Here is a 326-nt window from a genome sequence, read left to right as displayed (position 1 = left end):
CGAGGGCGTCCGGGCCGGGCCCGGCAGCGCGGCGTTCCCTGGGGAGCCCTGTCCCCGTCCCTTCTTTACCCGGATTTGTAGCCCACGAGCTGCATGAGGCCCTTGGTGCTCATGGATTTGGGCCTCTCCAGGGGGAATCCCAGCGCCCGGCTCCAGATGAGCTGCGACAGCACGCCCAGGGCCCGCGACACCCCGAAGAGCACCGTGTAGTAATTCATCTCCTTCATCCCGTAGTACTGCGGGGACAGTGGGGTCAGCGCGGGCAGGGGGCAGCCGGGAGCCCCCCCAGGCCACAGGGACAGACGGGACCCGGAGGGGGGGGGGGA

The 326-nt window shown here is 69.9% G+C and overlaps 1 protein-coding gene across 1 annotated transcript in view; it reads right to left on the bottom strand.

The window, feature by feature from the left end:
- Positions 1–60: 60 nt before the first annotated feature.
- Positions 61–326, bottom strand: part of CS (citrate synthase) — a gene marked incomplete at its 5' end in the record, with an annotated part of 3,557 nt that continues 3,291 nt past the window's right edge. The window contains one exon of the mRNA XM_017737686.1: positions 61–236. Coding sequence (XP_017593175.1) covers positions 66–236 — 171 coding nt within the window. The remainder of the gene's footprint in view (positions 237–326) is intronic.

This window comes from Corvus brachyrhynchos, unplaced genomic scaffold (genome assembly GCF_000691975.1).
Source record: "Corvus brachyrhynchos isolate BGI_N302 unplaced genomic scaffold, ASM69197v1 scaffold546, whole genome shotgun sequence".
Classification (NCBI taxonomy): domain Eukaryota; kingdom Metazoa; phylum Chordata; class Aves; order Passeriformes; family Corvidae; genus Corvus; species Corvus brachyrhynchos.
The sequence above is the reverse complement of the archived record's forward strand: the minus strand, read 5'-3'. Positions and strand labels throughout refer to the sequence as shown.